General features: G+C 39.7%; 1 protein-coding gene across 1 annotated transcript in view; it reads left to right on the top strand.

The window, feature by feature from the left end:
- Window positions 1-14192: 14192 nt before the first annotated feature.
- LOC137624343 (heat shock-related 70 kDa protein 2-like) overlaps window positions 14193-15590 on the top strand; it is a 2320-nt gene continuing 922 nt past the window's right edge. Inside the window, exon 1 of the mRNA XM_068355029.1 lies at window positions 14193-15590. This exon is cut by the window's right edge and continues 922 nt beyond it. Within this exon, the coding sequence (XP_068211130.1) occupies window positions 14359-15590 (1232 nt within the window). The 5' untranslated portion in view covers window positions 14193-14358.

The following is a 15590-nucleotide window of genomic DNA, read 5'->3' as shown; positions in this document are numbered from 1 at the left end:
TGAGATAGAAGGCCGCAGAAATCTCCCTGATAAGTTCTTGTGGGAACAGCAATGGAGAAAAGGCGCATATTAAAGTTCGGACTTCTGGAATAGAGTCACCCCCGGCGAAAGAAAAGAGCAAAGTTGATCTCTTTTTCTTAAGGATGCCTGCGGAAAAAAGAGCTGCAAGTTCGTTAGAGCCATCCCTCAAGGCTTTGTCCATGCACGACATCAAATGGACCATGGCAGAGGTATCCCCCTATTTAAAAATCTCAACTTTTTTACCCAAAGCCCTAAGTGTCGTCTAAAAAGTTAAAAACTTCAAAGGCTCGAAAAATTCCCTTGAGAAGATGGTCCATCTCTGAAGTAGACCAAAAAATCTTGGTCTTTCCCGAGGCCGACCGACGAGGAGCATCTACGAGGCTTGAGAAATCTCCCTGGGCAGAGGCAGGAATCCCCAAGCCGAGAACTTCTCCTGTCTCATACCAGATGCTCGACCTCGAAGCCAGTCTAGCTGGAGGAAAGGAAAAAGCCGTCTTTCCTAAGGCCTTCTTAGACTGTAACCAGTCACCCATTAATTTAAGAGCTCTCTTGGACGAGCGCGACAGTACCATCTTAGTAAAGCGGGCTTTCTTAGAGGCTTTCCCGAGAGTAAACTCAGACGGAGGCGAGCGCGGAGCTATAGGCACAAAAGTGTCTGAAAACTCTTCCGTAAAAACTTTCATTAGTTTAAGATCGGCAGAATGATGGAAAGAAACAGAATCCTCGTCTTCTGAAACGTCATCAAACTCCATAGGAGAAATCTGGCCTTCTACTTCCTTTTCTTGCAACGTTCCTTTGGGAGCAGTAGGGCGATCACGACCGCTGATATGAGATTTGTTGCTACGCTGGTATGATTGCATAAAGGACGAGAGCCTGCTTTGCATATCTTGAAGAATTACAAAGTTAGGATCCGAACGTTGAGAAATCGGTGATGAAATCACAACGTTCTCCTCATCGGTAAATGGAACAGAGCGCCTAGAAGGCGAAAACCAGTCCGAAGGCTGCTTGGGAGCTTGGAATGAGGTAAAGCCTGGTCCTGAGTGCACAGAAGGATCCTTGGAAACGTCCAGCGTTCTATAAGGACGTTTTATCGGGGGGACTTTCAAAAAGCTCTGAAGTATCCCAGTGACTACATCCAGGTTTTGAACTAGCAGGATGTCAATAGGCCTTATCATAGGACCTCTTAAGAGGTCTGGAAGCGAGCTTCCAGCCTCTTTTAGGCAAGGGGTCATCCGAAGACGACGAAAAACACTTAACCTCACCTTTCCAATGGTGAGGGCGAACGTCCTGGTTGGCGCCCACAGGTACGTTCGAGGGGACATCTGCTCGTTTGTTAAAGCCTCTCGTCTCCTTTCGCCTTTCGACATTCCTTCTCCTAGGGGTTGGGGAGCTTGGAAGAGGTCTAGGACTAGGAGGACGACAGACACGAGCAGGCGCACCCTCCACTGCACTTAACTTCACTGTACTTGCACTTCCACTTTCACCTTTTAATAGGCGCACATCGGACATCAACTGTGTCCTGTCCGCAGCCAAAGATTCAACTTTAGCGCCGAGAGCTTGAATCGCCACTAACATATCTTTTAGTGCAGGTTCATTAGCAATTGCAATAGTGGGATTGGGATCAACCACTACAGGTGAAGGAATAGGATTAATGACATGGGAAGAGGAAATATCTCTAGATGAGCAAGAACAACTACGCCTCAATCTATCCCTTTTGAGTTTACGTCTGTATCTATCAAACTCAATCCATTCATGCTGTGACAGCAAAACACATTCATCACAGCGATCACCTAAATCACACTCTTTACCTCCAAATGCAACACAGAGAATGAGGGTCAAGAGAGGCTTTAGCCATAAGGGTCTTGCACCCACTAGTCACACATAACCTAAAAGTTATGGGGGGGGTGGCCCTTTTGAAATTTTAAGAGAATTCAGGCAAGCAAAGGTAAAAAATCATCTAATCCTAACAAAATCAAGAAATATCCAAAGCGAGATAAATAACAAGCGGGAGTCAATAACCAAAGATTTGTACTTCACCAAAAAAACGGTCAGTAATGACGGAGTAGAATTCACATGACGGCAGGGAATATATGAGGGTCACTGGAATGGTTCCCAGGTACCTTGCTAGGGTGCAGGGGTGGTACACCTGGCTATCCAACTGGCGGTTGGCACGAGATTTCGAATTTTCTGCCGTTGACGTCGGGGACGTAAGCTACATATATAACTACCGGGTAAGTCTTGTGTTTAAAAATAAAGATTAAAAGAATATTCAATTTAAACCAGAGTAGTAAATATGTTAAAAAAGTTAAATAGCATTAAGAAGACCTGCTTCCGATATCAATTTAAAAATGCCACTAGCATTGTACGACACATCATGTCCAAGGATCTTGGCCAGGATGTACCTGCCATCCTCACCTCGAGCTTCAAACAGATATCTATTTCTCAAGTTATTATAATTGGGGCATTCGATCAACGAATGCCTCACTGTTAAAGGTACCAAACAGTCGTCGCAATATGGTTTGTGTTGGCCCTTCAGAAGGAACTCTTGTGTCAACTGTGTGTGACCAATGAAGAGACGGCGACAGAGATGTCTCCCACTTTCGGGGCATTATGTTATATCTCCAAGGAGATATGACATTTGTTATCTCTCATCTTATCACCATCTAGACCATCCCAGTGCTGTTACCAACTATTACAAAACAGTTTCCTGATGTTAAGTAGGAAATCATTAAAGGGAACAGGATACCTTCTTGTTAGCAACTCGAATGCAGCATTCTTTGCCAGTGAATCTGCCTTCTCATTCCCAGACACTCCTATATGTGCTGGAGCCCAACAAAATTGAACCATTATACCTCTCCGACCAATAATAAAAAGCCATTCTAAAATCTTTAAAACTAGAGGGTTCCTAGAATTAAAAACTTCTAAAGCTTGAAGAATACTCCTTTCATCACTAAAAATGGTAAAATTACCCTCCTCCAACGCTATTTTCTCAATAGCAGTTAGTATGCCTTACTGTTTGGCAGTAAATATGGAAGCTGTTAGAGGAAGTGCACCTCTACAACAATTAAAATCATTACTATGTACTCCAAATCCAACGCCAGCATCAGATTTGGAGCCATCAGTATATATAAAAGTCGATCCCCTATGCTCTGCAAGATATTCCATAAAAAGAGACCTGGATTCTAAGTCAGTCATATTCTTCTTAACTCCAATAAAGTATTTACAAAAATCATTACTTGAAACCATTTAAATTTCCCCAAAAAGAAAATTCTCAAAAAAAAAAAAAAAATTCTAATTACTGTACTTTGATTTAAAAGAGAACTCTCCAAAACAGCATGAAAAAAACCTATTAAATTTTTGAATAAAAAACCATTGAATATAAAAAAACCAATAAGCATTTTCAAATGTTCCGAGAACGCTTGTATATACGTCAAAAATAATCTATTTATTACTATGTGATTAAATAGAGGGAAAAAACGTCGAAGTTATTAGTAGCCAAAGATCGAATGAGGTCGATTATAATCCGATCAACGCATAATGAATTTGCTGTAGTTACCCAAAGCAATGATAAAAAGTCTTCTATTCAACTGCTGTAGCCTGCGATGAAAAAAAAGAAAATAAAAAAAAATGAACTCACTCTGACTGTACTCTGATAAAAATGAGTTCCTGCTGGTTTAATACGACTCATTAATCGTAATGAGTTTTCAATTACATATATTGTACATTTTTTGTTTCACAGGAAATATTCTATTAAATGAAGCTGCTGGATTTTGCTCTAAATTGTTGAATACGGGGTGTACTGGATATTGAAATCTATTGACAGAACCTCTTGAAAAGGTACAGTACCTTCGGTTGGTTAGAGAGGGTACATAAGTCCACACAGGGCTCTTATTCACTTCAACATCTTTAGAAAAGGGCCTGTGCAAGTATGAGACAAGGGTCCGTGTAGGCATGACACATCTATATCAACTGTCTGATAGGCAAAGAAAGTCCTGACAAACAAGATGAACTTGCTAATAAGTAGAGAAAGGACACAAATGTAGACCTAAAGATGAAATTTGATAGTTAGAGCAACATATTTTTGTGAGTCCTCTTCTTCTTTCCCACTGTTATCCTTAGATTAATGGGTCGGTTGCCTGATGCGCTCTCTAAAAGCATCCGGCATGCTTTATAATTTGGCAGAGGGTTTTTACGATCGCATGCCCTCGCAGCCAAGAGGGAATAACATGTTATTCCGTCTTGCTCGCAGTCACCAACCAAACGCCTAGCTTTTGACTTAGTCCAACTGCAAGAAGGGAGCTGTCCTTTTAGTCACTTTCTATGACACGCTAGACGTACGTAGGTAGTATCGTACATCCCCACTACAGGGAAAGAACTCATTGGCTGTAAGTGGTCTGCTACAATCTTTTAATGAAAACAACTCATTGATTGTTAGTTGTACAGTATTCATAAATGGCAATCATAATATTTCTTCTTGTCTTGTAAGTTAAAGAGGAGACTTGATATACAAAGCAACAACTTTACATCTATCAGGGTGACTTTGTTTAGATTAAAAGCAATTCAGAAACAAATTGCTATTTGGCATCTTCATGGATCAAGGGATGGGAGAAATCACTGAGTAACAGATGACCAGGTTTGATAGGATGATAGAGTACCTGTTACGAACCCTTTGGCCGTAATACAGGTTCTTTATTTCAATACTTACAGGGATCGTAGGCAGTAAGAAAGTACACAGGGAATGAGGAATGCGGAAACAAACACCAAAATAAAATAAACAATATTTAATTACACAATACACTTAGTAAATAAGCCTTGTGAGCAAACTTAACAGTAAATACAAACATAACAATAACGGGCTCACAACGATACCCAATACTTAGAAACTAACCCTAACAAAGAAAAGAAAGGGCATAATATGTCCAAGGCTTAAATAATAATGATACGGGCCCAAAACCACTAACCTATAATTATAAGATTGAAGGAAGACTAGAGAAAATAAAGACAGGAAAACCTTAAATCTCCTACCTAACCGTGTTTGTACTAAACTTAAAACTAACCCAATACCAACAGCTTAACATGACATAATAAATATAAATATGATTGATAATTATATACACAAATCCTCGGGTACAACGAAGTGCACAGGAGTCTCTTCAATCTCCCAGCAGATGTACGAGGAAGCACACATATTGTCCAGGTAGACTCAGGGGGTTGGCATCAATTCCGAGGAACATCACAGGATAATTACGTCTTACCTGGCAATTTCCTCCCTACAGGCCTCCTCACGAGCCATTAGCTCTCCTGGACATGCAGCTCAAGACGGACAGGACAGTGGTTGACGTGACATCTCCTACGTGGCGGGACAGCGACGACCACGTCTTCCGCCAAATCCTCCGGCGGGAATCAGGAGTACAGGAGTCGCAAGTGACAGTAACCAGCGATATCACAGCCGTGATCACACTCCTTAATGCACGTACACCGCAGATGGCTTAGCACATCTACGGGCAACCACTTCCAAGGGAGGTCCGTTGGAGTATTCCTCCAAAAAGGCGTAATATAAATCTCCAAAAGGCTGTCAGCAAAATAGCGTACGTCCAGAAGCTTATCCAGGCCCGAACTCCCTTAGCCCGGTCTCCACTCACTGAACTACAGTTCCATTCCAACTCGAAAACAAAACAAAAGCAATCGTTAACACGATAGTTAGGCAATTAACAACAAGAGGAAGAATCACTGAGCAAAACCACTGAACGTTATGTTAACGAAAAAAATAGTTACTGAACTGAATATAATATAACACTTAAAACTAAGGTAAAAGGCTGATTTAAGAAAAACAAGCAATAAATTCACGTTAATTTGACACCTTCCTACCCCTCAAAAAAAAAAAAAATTATTCAAATAGAATAAATTTTTTTAGTACCACACAACCATATCACATACTAGAAAATAACCATATAGAAAACTTAATCTAAAACATCCTACAAGGGAAAAAGAGACAACTTAATCTAAAACATCCTGCAAGGGAAATGAAGACAACCTAATCTAAAATATCCTGCAAGGCAAAAATAAGGTGAAGCAAAACTCACAACATAATGAAACAGACTTAAGACAAAGCTCGAATCGATACACTCATTTTAAATATGATAAAAAAAATTAACCACCTTAAATATAACTTCCAATACAAACCCCGAAGGAGAAATGAGAAGGGCGAGGTGAGTAGAGAACTGACCAGACTTACATCCTATAAAGGGCGTCAGGAATAAAATTATCAACACCCTTAACATGCTTGTAAGGACAGTGAGACAAGCGTCACCAAGATCAACTGATACTTTATTCGAATGTGCTCGTGACACCAAAAACAAGTTCCCCTATCTCTACCAACATTATTAGAACTTTGGTTACCCTGGGAAAACACCTGAGTGTTCCTTCCACTCGTGCTATTTCCCTGGCTAGCTTCCACCGTTGTTTTAATGGGGTTATTGGATCTCCAATTATTATTTGGACTGGCAGACTGGGATTTAAAGGCTGATGGACTAAAGCTATTACTACTTACACGGTGTGTTAACACAAACTCATCAGCTATCTGAGCAGCTTTACTTAAGCTATATGCTTTAACCTCCTCCAGGTGAATCCTGAGTTCTTTACTACAAGTCTTCTTAAATTCCTCAGGTAGCATGAGCTCCCTCAAGGAGGAGAAAGAGACCACCTGACGACTCTTTACCCAGTCGTCAAACTCCTCCTCCTTAAGATGGGCATACTCCACATAGGACATAGTATTGGACTTCATAGAATTCCTAAATTTCAGGCGATAAGCCTCAGGGACCAAGTCATACGCCTTGAGAATCAACGCCTTAACTTCATTATAATATCTGGCTACACTCTTCCAAAGCATTATATTGGCGAATGGCCTTACCTACTAACCTGCATTGAATTAATACAGTCCACATCTCAGTGGGCCAAGACAATCTAGTGGCCACCCGCTCAAAAGCTTTAAAGAACTCCGGCACATTACCTTCATCAAACACTGGCACCAACTTTAATGCCTCACTTATGTTAAACCTGTCTGAAGAAGGACCGGTGGGAGTACTATTAAAGTCAGGGTTTGCTCGTAACCTAGCCAAGTCTAAGTTAATTCTAGCCATTTCCAACTCATGGCGCCTCGCCCTCTCATTCTCTTCGAATTGTACCTTCAATAATTCTATTTTTTTACAAATTATGCTAAGATCTAAATTTTCAGGATTCCCAACACACACTACAGGATCTGGCTCTACCGCTACAAAGGGGTTATTAGAAACTAGTTTTTTCGGTTAAATTACCTGGACCAGTATAAATAACACCAGTACGAGGGTGGTCCTCAAATAGTGACAGCCCCGGGTTAACACTGACCTCATCAAGAGAATTCTCATCACCAGAACTTCCACCAATCATATCTCTAGCCAAATCCTCACCCTCGGCTATACCACGAGCCACCATCGCCTCAACAGACAACAACAACTGAGCCTTAGTGTCAGTGGTTCTAAAAGAGATGTTTAACCAACGAGCACAACTCCTTAAATGCTCCTTACTTAAGATGGCTAAATATTTGATACAGTCAGAAGACCCCAAAAATTCGGCTGGGTCAAAAACAAAGTCTGCCATAATGAATTACCTACAAAGGGGGGGGGGGGGGGGGGAGTAAGGCAAGCAACAAAACCAAATCAAATATTGTAATCTATCCCAGAGTTGCTCCACATACTCAAACTCTGTGCACACCCGCGTACGATCCTGTTACGGTCGCCAATCTTGTTACGAACCCTTTGGCCGTAATACAGGTTTTTTATTTCAATACTTACAGGGATCGTAGGCAGTAAGAAATTACACAGGGAATGAGGAATGTGGAAACAAACACCAAAATAAAATAAACAATATTTAATTACACAATACACTTAGTAAATAAGCCTTGTGAGCAAACTTAACAGTAAATACAAACATAACAATAACGGGCTCACAACGATACCCAATACTTAGAAACTAACCCTAACAAAGAAAAGAAAGGGCATAATATGTCCAAGGCTTAAATAATAATGATACGGGCCCAAAACCACTAACCTATAATTATAAGATTGAAGGAAGACTAGAGAAAATAAAGACAGGAAAACCTTAAATCTCCTACCTAACCGTGTTTGTACTAAACTTAAAACTAACCCAATACCAACAGCTTAACATGACATAATAAATATAAATATGATTGATAATTATATACACAAACCCTCGGGTACAACGAAGTGCACAGGAGTCTCTTCAATCTCCCAGCAGATGTACGAGGAAGCACACATATTGTCCAGGTAGACTCAGGGGGTTGGCATCAATTCCGAGGAACATCACAGGATAATTACGTCTTACCTGGCAATTTCCTCCCTACAGGCCTCCTCACGAGCCATTAGCTCTCCTGGACATGCAGCTCAAGACGGACAGGACAGTGGTTGACGTGACATCTCCTACGTGGCGGGACAGCGACGACCACGTCTTCCGCCAAATCCTCCGGCGGGAATCAGGAGTACAGGAGTCGCAAGTGACAGTAACCTGCGATATCACAGCCGTGATCACACTCCTTAATGCACGTACACCGCAGATGGCTTAGCACATCTACGGGCAACCACTTCCAAGGGAGGTCCGTCGGAGAATTCCTCCAAAAAGGCGTAATATCAATCTCCAAAAGGCTGTCAGCAAAATAGCGTACGTCCAGAAGCTTATCCAGGCCCGAACTCCCTTAGCCCGGTCTCCACTCACTGAACTACAGTTCCATTCCAACTCGAAAACAAAATAAAAGCAATCGTTAACACGATAGTTAGGCAATTAACAACAAGAGGAAGAATCACTGAGCAAAACCACTGAAAAAAAAATAGTTACTGAACTGAATATAATAGAACACTTAAAACTAAGGTAAAAGGCTGATTTAAGAAAAACAAGCAATAAATTACGTTAATTTGACAGTACCATAAAAAAAAAGAAGATAATTCAGTAGTACCAAAAGGTAAGACAAGGGTTTGACATGTTGCTAATGAACCTTTATTTATGTGAGCGTTTTAAAGCACAGGAGATTCATCATAGATTCACCAGTTAATATGATTCAGAATGCTTTGGTGACCGATGTAGTTATTGTTTCTCTGGATGCATATCTCACTAAGAAAAAATTCCGATTGCTTGATATTACTCAAGGAAATTCAGTCAGATGTAAAAAAAAAATATATATATATTTTTTTTTTATCAAATGGGAAATTCTATCAACTCCATATAAATAATGTCATTAAATAAAGAAGTAAAAGATAAACTAATAAACAAGACTTGCTGTCAAACTGACCAAGAAAAAATAAAAATAAATAAATAAATAAATAAAAGTTTGCACCGAGACTGAACTTTTGAAGTTCCGCCAATTAATCGATTTTATTAGAAAGATCATTACACAGATTAGTCGCAGCTGGAATAAAACTGTTAGAATACAGTACAAAATTAAGCCTTAAACATTATGAATACAATGCAGAAGTCTTAAAACATCCAGAATACCGTGTATAACTAAAATTCGAAACTTCTAAAATACCATGTAGAAATACAATGCAGAAGTAAGTCTTAAAACACCCAAATTACCGTGTATAACTAAAATTCGAAACTTCTAAAAAATACCATGCAGAACTAAGCCTTAAAACTTCTAGAATATATTACTGAATTGAGGCTTGTTAAAGAAAAATCACCACTATTCGAATTAAAATTTGAAAAGCAACGTCATGCCGTAGTCATACCTCAACTTCTGAATCGTGGGTGACTCTATTGTGTAATGAAAGAGTCTGCATCATCATACACTGGATACCCGCATGAAATCCCCCTAATGCAAAACTGCTCCAAATCCCCAAGTAATCCCTCAGCTGAAGGATTACGGAACGGAATCATGCTTTAGCGAAAGCAGGATTACTTTTTTTGGGGGCAGAGACTAATCAAGGTTTCCGATATGAAACACATTGTCGATATGTGAAGGAATTTGTCATTTTCGGAAATATGTTTGTCTTTGAAACTGTACTATCATGAACAAATATGAGGCAGCTTTCTGTGTTTCATTTACTATAAGATCCATCAACTTACTTTTAATAGCCAGATAATATTTTCCAGCACGGATTGTCCAGTATAGGAGAATTATAGTACCCTTTCATTGCTATTGGAATTGGATTAAAAGAATTCAAGTCATAAGACCTGGCATTGGGACCGGGAAGGTCATTCAGCACCGAGATCTAACTGTGGGGGAGGGGGGGGGGGGGCAGAAGTAGAAGAGACTGATAAACAAGATCGAAGAAAGGAAGGGAGAGGAAATTGTGGTAAAATCGAATGATAAAAAGTGGGTACACCTTACGGTCTCCAAAGCCAGCCATACACGCAGAGGACTGGCCGCACAGCTTGTCCTACTGGACTGGAGCGGCGATCCTGTCCAGTGTAAAATGCCCATTCGCTACGGACTTGCCCGCTTAGTTCAAGAGCATTGGGCACCCAGTATTAGGCCTACATGGTTAAGTTTTTGGTAATTGTGTACCACATTTGGTACATTAAGGGGTATCAAGTACAATTGGTACAACTTTTTTTTTCTCCTTCTTCTTCTTTGTCTGCATCTTTTCCCACTTTTATGTGGGGTCAATGTTTCTGGCCAGCTTTCTCCATCTACCTCTGTCTCACAGTTCATCACCGGTTAATCCCTTTGATCAGAGGTCATCCTTGACACAGTCCATCCACCTTCGCTTTGGTCTCCCTCTCCTTCTCGTTCCCTGTACCTCCATTTCCATCACTCTCCTACCAATATACTGTTCATCTCTTCTCAAGACATGACCATACCACCTCAGTCTACTTTCTTGAAAAAGTCAAATTTTGGTACTTTTTACTTTCTTTATTTTTACTTAATATAGATCTATGAAATCCGACACGAAATAATATGAAGGAACGTGATAGGCACTCTCTATCGTTATTATAGTGTAAAGAAATGTACTTACTTCTCTTGAAGTCCTTATAGGACTACCTTTTCCTTTTATTCCTCTTATCCGTGCGTCCAAAATGTCTCTTGGGAGAAATATACAAAAAGGACTTTTGGAGGTTGGAGGTTTAAAGATCGCTCATAAATGGCAGAGGGAGAGGACAGGACAATCCCGAGAGACTGACTATGCACCCTCTCCGTCATGCGGAGCCCAGGGAGGACCAGGCAATGGCTGTTGATTTAGCTATAATTATTCTCAAGGTAGATAAATTTCGGTAATTTGCGGCCTTGTGTATGCATGGCATATTCTTAGTTTTATTCCAGTGAGTTTTATCAAAGAATATACTGTACATCATGTATCTTTATTTCCTTTCAACTCAAAATTGATGAACAAAACGAAATCTCTCTCTCTCTCTCTCTCTCTCTCTCTCTCTCTCTCTGTCATGCCTTGACACAACATCCGCTCAGCATAAAACGTGTTAATATTTCTAAGAAATCAAAAATTAGTATTTTATGCTTTCAGTTACTTATATAATTTAATTCAACTACATGATCAGTCAATAAGGATGGCTACTGTATAAATCCAATTACTATATATTATTTTCTTTTCTCTTAAATCTTCGTAATTTACCAAAATTCTTCACAAATACTGAAGATGACGGGAAGGGCATAATGAAATGAATCGCCGTAACACCGTAGAGTTTACGCAAGGTAATCTCAACTTGTTTATACTTAGGATCTACAACACCTTCTAAAGTTCAAACTTGCAGATAATGTTTTTATATTGAACAGGCTGAGACAATTATCTTTCTATAGTTCATTTATGAAAACTCTATTTTCAAGCAGTTAGTGTTCTTAAAATGCTTCATTTTAATTGTTCATTATTTTTCTTGTAGTTTATTTATATCCTTATTTCCTTTCCTCACTGGGCTACTTTTCCCTGTTGGTACCGCATGGAAGTGTTCATAAGTAGATAAACCAATTAAGACAAAATTAAAAGACATTAATAAATAAACAAGGTCTCTCTTCATCCCTCGTGTAGGGGAGCATAAGTCGTCAAATCCTTTTGAGAGGGGCTCCCCCGTAAGATAGTTTGGAAAGGGGGGGGGAGGGTTAATTCTGTATGTGCGCATGTCTAAATAATTAGCCATCATTACGACGGGTCGCGTACACAAGTACAAAATATTACGTGTAAAGGACATCGTCTTCCAAAGGCTGAAAGGATAGAAGCTTTGGATACGTGAGCTATATCAACGTCTTCATCTTACTCTATAAAAAATCAATGTTAAATTCTTAATTTCCTTTGGAATGGAAAGGTAAACATCTAAAGGTTTTAAAGGGTTAAAGGCCGATCATGAATGGCAGACGCAAGGTAAAGTGACATTGTCCTTGCAAGCAGGACAATGCCCAAGAGACTGACCATATATAGATATGATCAGCGCCCAAGATCCTTCTCCATCAAAGCTAGGAACAGGGAGAGCCAGGCAATGGCTGCCAATGACTCATCAGGTAGACCTAAAGGCTCCCCAAAAGCCCACATCCTTAGTTTACAAGAATGGTGAGGTTGCAGCGACGAAAAGAACTAACGAGTTTGAGCGGAACTCGAACCCCAGTCTGGCGTTCACCAGTCAGGGACATTACCACATCGACCACCACAACCCTAGTTATCTACTTGGTCTACTTGCAATTTTCCCTATAATCAAAACGCATAACTAAAACACTACTCTATACTACACTACATCAACTGCTTATGAAACATTTTCCTCAAAAGGATTTCATGTAATATTTAAAACCATTTTATTGGATGCCTTAGAGACTGCAATGTTGATATTGCAATAAATTAAGATGAATTAAATATGTCGTTGGCAACTTTCACGAATGGCAACGTTGCATCTCGCTATCTTCCATAACGGTTTAGACTGCAATGGAAAAGTCTAGAAATCTTTTGATATCATTTATGTATATTTTGTAGGCTGAGTGTTTTTATACTTTATATATACTATATCTATTTTGATGTTGTTACTGTTTTTTTTAAATATTTCATTCTAATTGCTCATCACTTCTCATATAGTTTATTTATTTCCTTTCCTCACTGGGCTATTTTTCCGTTGGAGCCCTTGGACTTATAGCATCTTGCTTTTCCATCTACGTTTGTAGCTTAGCTGTTAATAATAATAATAATAATAATAATAATAATAATAATAATAATAATATATATTATTATTATTATTAGTAGTAGTAGTAGTAGTATTAATATTATTATAGCCTATAAAATATACATAAATATTCTCCAAATATTTTTTCAATTAATCGTTTAATTTTGTAGTTACTATTTGGAATATTTTTATCACATAAGGAATAATTATAAATATTAAAATTAATTCAATATAAATTAACGGATCTCAAGCATTTAGAAATAATTTAACTACATAGAAAAAACAATACATTTTTACGGAAATTTCCACATAATTCACTATATATTATTTTAGTGACAACTAATTCAATATAAAAACCATTGAGTTTTATATAATAAATCAATGAAAAATATTCCTTAGAAAATATGTTTGAAATTTTAATAAACATTTAGATGAATATGAAAACGTGCAATTGTGAGTATATGTTAATTACAAAATTTATTTATGTAAAGTTATGATGATGCATATAATATATTACGAATTGTTTAGCGGAATCTCTCTCTCTCTCTCTCTCTCTCTCTCTCTCTCTCTCTCTCTCTCCAGAATCTTCCCCGAGTTTACGTAAGCTCAGTTGCCAAACAGAGCCAGATAGAAATAGCTTATTATTGATATATCCATTTTCCTGCGCTCGTTCTTAAATTTATTAATTGTTAACTTACGTTAATGCAAGTAAAATATATATCCTTTTATTAGTAAAAGTGAAAAGATATTTGATTAAGATAATAAGTTTATCCACATCGTGTATTGACCATATTTAGAAATATTCCAATTTCGATATAAACAAAACTAATGACAATTTCTCAAATTAGAATTTAATTTCGTTGCAAATTGCTTCAAATAAAATAAATGATGAAATTGATAAATTAACATAGAAGATAATGTTAATTCTCAGGTAAAGTAAAATTCCGCAACGGATATCGTGGCCTCAGCCTAGACTCATCTCGAACGTTCGAAGCGATAGACCGCGGTGCATATAAACGTCGGATCTTGGACGTTTGCCACAGTCGCAACTCAGCAAGCACAGAGACAAGAAGTTCACAATACGAGCCTTGAACGTTTTCAACGTATACGCTGAAGATATATCAATCTAAGACTATACCAGTATATATATTTATCTTCTTAAAAAAGTTATTATTAGCGATTTAAGAATTAATTATAATGGCAGCTCCGGCGATCGGTATTGACCTGGGAACCACCTACTCTTGCGTGGGTGTGTTCGAAAACGGTAAGGTGGAGATCATCGCTAACGACCAAGGAAACCGAACGACTCCTTCGTACGTCGCCTTCACCGACACAGAGAGACTCATTGGAGACGCAGCCAAGAATCAGGCGGCCATTAACCCCTGCAACACCATCTTCGATGCCAAGAGGCTCATTGGCAGGAAGTTCGAAGATGCCACCGTCCAGAGTGACATGAAACATTGGCCCTTCAGAGTGAGCAGCGAAGGCGGCAAGCCAAAGATCCATGCAGAGTTCAAGGGCGAGACCAAGTCCTTCAACCCGGAGGAGATCTCTTCCATGGTGCTGATGAAGATGAAGGAAACTGCAGAGGCCTACTTGGGTAAGAAGGTGTCGGACGCCGTCATCACAGTGCCAGCCTACTTCAATGATTCTCAGAGACAGGCCACCAAAGATGCAGGCACAATTGCAGGCTTGAATGTCCTGCGAATCATCAACGAACCTACAGCAGCAGCCATTGCCTATGGATTGGACAAGAAGGCAACAAGTGGCAGGGAACGTAATGTGCTGATCTTTGATCTTGGTGGTGGCACCTTTGATGTGTCAATCCTAAACATCGACGATGGAGTTTTTGAGGTGAAATCGACGGCAGGAGACACCCACCTGGGAGGGGAAGACTTCGACAACCGCCTGGTGAATCACTTCCTGCAGGAATTCCAAAGGAAGTACAAGAAGGACATCAGTGGAAATAAGAGGTCGATCAGACGTCTGCGCACAGCCTGTGAGAGAGCCAAGAGGACTCTGTCTTCTTCCGCTCAAGCAAACGTAGAAATTGATTCTCTCTACGAAGGCATCGACTTCTACACCTCCATAACTCGTGCCAGGTTCGAAGAACTCTGTTCTGACCTCTTCCGCAACACCCTTGCCCCTGTGGAGAAAGCCCTGAGAGATGCCAAGCTAGACAAGGGCAGCATCGACGACATTGTGCTGGTTGGAGGGTCAACCCGTATCCCGAAGGTGCAGAAGCTGTTGCAGGAATTCTTCAATGGGAAGGATCTGAACAAATCCATCAATCCTGACGAGGCAGTGGCTTATGGTGCAGCCGTACAGGGAGCCATCCTTCGAGGAGATCAGTCAGACGCCGTCAAGGACCTCCTCCTTCTAGACGTGGCTCCTCTTTCTCTGGGCATAGAAACTGCCGGCGGGGTCAT

This window comes from Palaemon carinicauda, chromosome 31 (genome assembly GCF_036898095.1).
Source record: "Palaemon carinicauda isolate YSFRI2023 chromosome 31, ASM3689809v2, whole genome shotgun sequence".
Taxonomy (NCBI): domain Eukaryota; kingdom Metazoa; phylum Arthropoda; class Malacostraca; order Decapoda; family Palaemonidae; genus Palaemon; species Palaemon carinicauda.
This window is presented reverse-complemented; position numbering and strand designations above follow the sequence as displayed.